The sequence below is a fragment of the Nansenia antarctica genome (genome assembly GCF_963989245.1).
Source record: "Nansenia antarctica genome assembly, chromosome: 2".
NCBI classification, from domain to species: domain Eukaryota; kingdom Metazoa; phylum Chordata; class Actinopteri; order Argentiniformes; family Microstomatidae; genus Nansenia; species Nansenia antarctica.
Genome location: NC_137675.1, coordinates 30040772 through 30043271, shown reverse-complemented (window position 1 = coordinate 30043271; position 2500 = coordinate 30040772). Strand labels below are relative to the sequence as shown.

Here is a 2500-nt window from a genome sequence, read left to right as displayed (position 1 = left end):
GCTAAGGTTTGTCCTGGGTTAGAACCTGCTGACATCACAGAGCTAAGGTTTGTCCTGGGTTAGAGCCTGCTGACATCACAGAGCTAAGGTTTGTCCTGGGTTAGAGCCTGCTGACATCACAGAGCTAAGGTTTGTCCTGGGTTAGAGTCTGCTGACATCACAGAGCTACGGTTTGTCCTGGGTTAAAGCCTGCTGACATCACCGAGCTAAGGTTTGTCCTGGGTTAGAGCCTGCTGACATCACAGAGCTAAGGTTTGTCCTGGGTTAGAGCCTGCTGACATCACAGAGCTAAGGTTTGGCACATGGACATTTTAATACAAGCTCTGCTGTTCTCTGTCTCCTGAGGATAAGACGATAGATATTTAAAAAAAATATTGTTACAATTCAATCACTTTACCAGTGTTAGTTCATACTGTATACAGTAAGTTGAGGAGCAGTTATTATAACACATGACTGGTGACTGAGTTGGTGCAGTTCACTATGTGGTTCAGAACCGACGATGTGTACTGTTCCAGGTCCTCATGCTCATATTCCTGCCATGGGGTGTCATTTAGGCAGATCTGCAGTGGAGCGGACCCTTCTGGCCAGGTTCTGACAGTCTTAGTGGTGATGGGAGCACTTTTCCCCATGGTAGTGTATGCAGGGATCAGGAGGATTGACACATGGTCAGACATGCCTAGATGAGCTAGCGGACTAGCCTTGTAAGCACGTTTGATGTTGGTGTATACCCAGTGGCGGGCGGTGCATTTCACACCTAGGCCTTCAGTGATGTCCTACCTGAATTATTCCACCTCTTAATACCATCATTATGACGCCATGGCTCTAGAAACTATACATTTAGACAGAAACGCAGTATAACCGGGCGTTGCCATTGTTATTATAGCGGCACCTTGTCTGGGTGTATTCAATTCATTGCATGAAAACGAAAGCGTCAGTTATTTCCCGAACGTTGCGGTCTGTCGATCTCGATAGGAGAACCGTTTCGAGGTTCCATTTAAGGATGGTTATCTTCCTCGTGTTCATACGGTCACGGGGGTGTGTCGTTTTCCATGGTAGCAGCCCGGGAAGTGGTTAGAAGATCGCATTGAAGCCCCACTTACTCACACAACTGAGCCAGGCAACACAACACACATATCTCTATGGACCCCAGGGTCGCTCCGTATGTCTACATCTCTTGCAGAAAACATTAAATGCTTTGTACTCACCAAAACAACTGATTATTTGAACACAAAATCCATCCTCCTTTCTTTCCTCAAGAAGACTTCAATGACTCTGTTGTACAGTTGATCAGTTCCACCAATAAGTCCTTTTACATGGATATCGTCGCTAACATCGGGGTTCGGCTTGTAGAACAACACCTTCCATCTACACAAATTAGCGAGATCAAGTTTCAGTGTGTTAGCTCCGCCTCCCAATAGTTTGTATCCAATCAAAAGACGTGAAGGGGCTGATCAGGTGCTCCGCCATCCAGAAGGCCCCTTCGTCGGATTTGCTTGGATTTGCTGCCAACTCGAGAACTGACCACGGCACGCCACAGCTCTTTTCTCGCTCACTTTAAATTACAATCTGTACTCGCGCCACTGTTGAATCTGCAGGCGGGCAGATTTCTTGGTACCCTGGCAACACATTATGGCTGAATTTGATTGGATAAAAGCTAAAGGCCAGCCCTCCAAATGTCTGGAAGCAGCGCAACCAAGAGGAAAGCTATGAAATGAAGAGAATAGACTACGGGAATAATTTAATACATATTTGTAGAAAAAATATATAAAAATTAAATGTATATTCTGATGATGTTTAGGCCAGCAGAGAAGGCCTTGCTGGCCCTGACGGCACACCACTGTGTATACCTTGTCCAGTGTTTTTTCTCCTCTTGTTGCACATTTCACATGCTGATAGAACTTGGGTAGTACTGCCTTCAGGTCGACATGATTAAAATCTCCTGCTATGATGTGAATAGCCTGTGGATCAGTGCTTTGTTGACCACTGATGACGTCATACAGCCGCGCCAATGCTAGGCTACCGTCCGCGCTAGGCGCTATGTAAACACATGTAATGAACACCGCGTTAAACTCCCTCGGGAGGTATGTGGGTCGGCATTTAACAGTCAAGTATTCCAGGTCTGGGGAGCAGTGGCTACTTACAGTTTTCGTGTTTAAGCACCAGCTATCCTTCGTCAATATTATGATCCCACCCCCTCTTGACTTGCCGCTGAGCTGCGTGCGGTCTGCCCGGTGAAGGGTCCGTCCCTCCAAGCTAACCACGGAGTCCACGATAGTGTCATTTAGCCAGGTTTCAGTAAGAATAATCACACAGCTATCTCCCACGATGTTATTTTTGGCAACCTGTAGTCTCAGTTCATCCATCTTGTTCGTCAGGGACCTGACGTTGGAAAGGAAAATACTCGGCAAAGCTGGCTTGTCCGGGCACTTCCTTAGCCTAGCTAACAGGCCTCCCCGGCAGCCCCGTCGTTGCTTACGGTCCTTACGCCGGCGTTTGCGCC

General features: G+C 47.2%; 1 protein-coding gene across 1 annotated transcript in view; it reads right to left on the bottom strand.

Moving 5' to 3' along the window:
• Positions 1–247: 247 nt before the first annotated feature.
• The window catches only part of LOC308150101 (complement C3-like), a gene marked incomplete at its 3' end in the record, with an annotated part of 82843 nt that continues 80590 nt past the window's right edge, over positions 248–2500 (bottom strand). Inside the window, exon 40 of the mRNA XM_080522966.1 lies at positions 248–271. Within this exon, the coding sequence (XP_080379092.1) occupies positions 248–271 (24 nt within the window). The remainder of the gene's footprint in view (positions 272–2500) is intronic.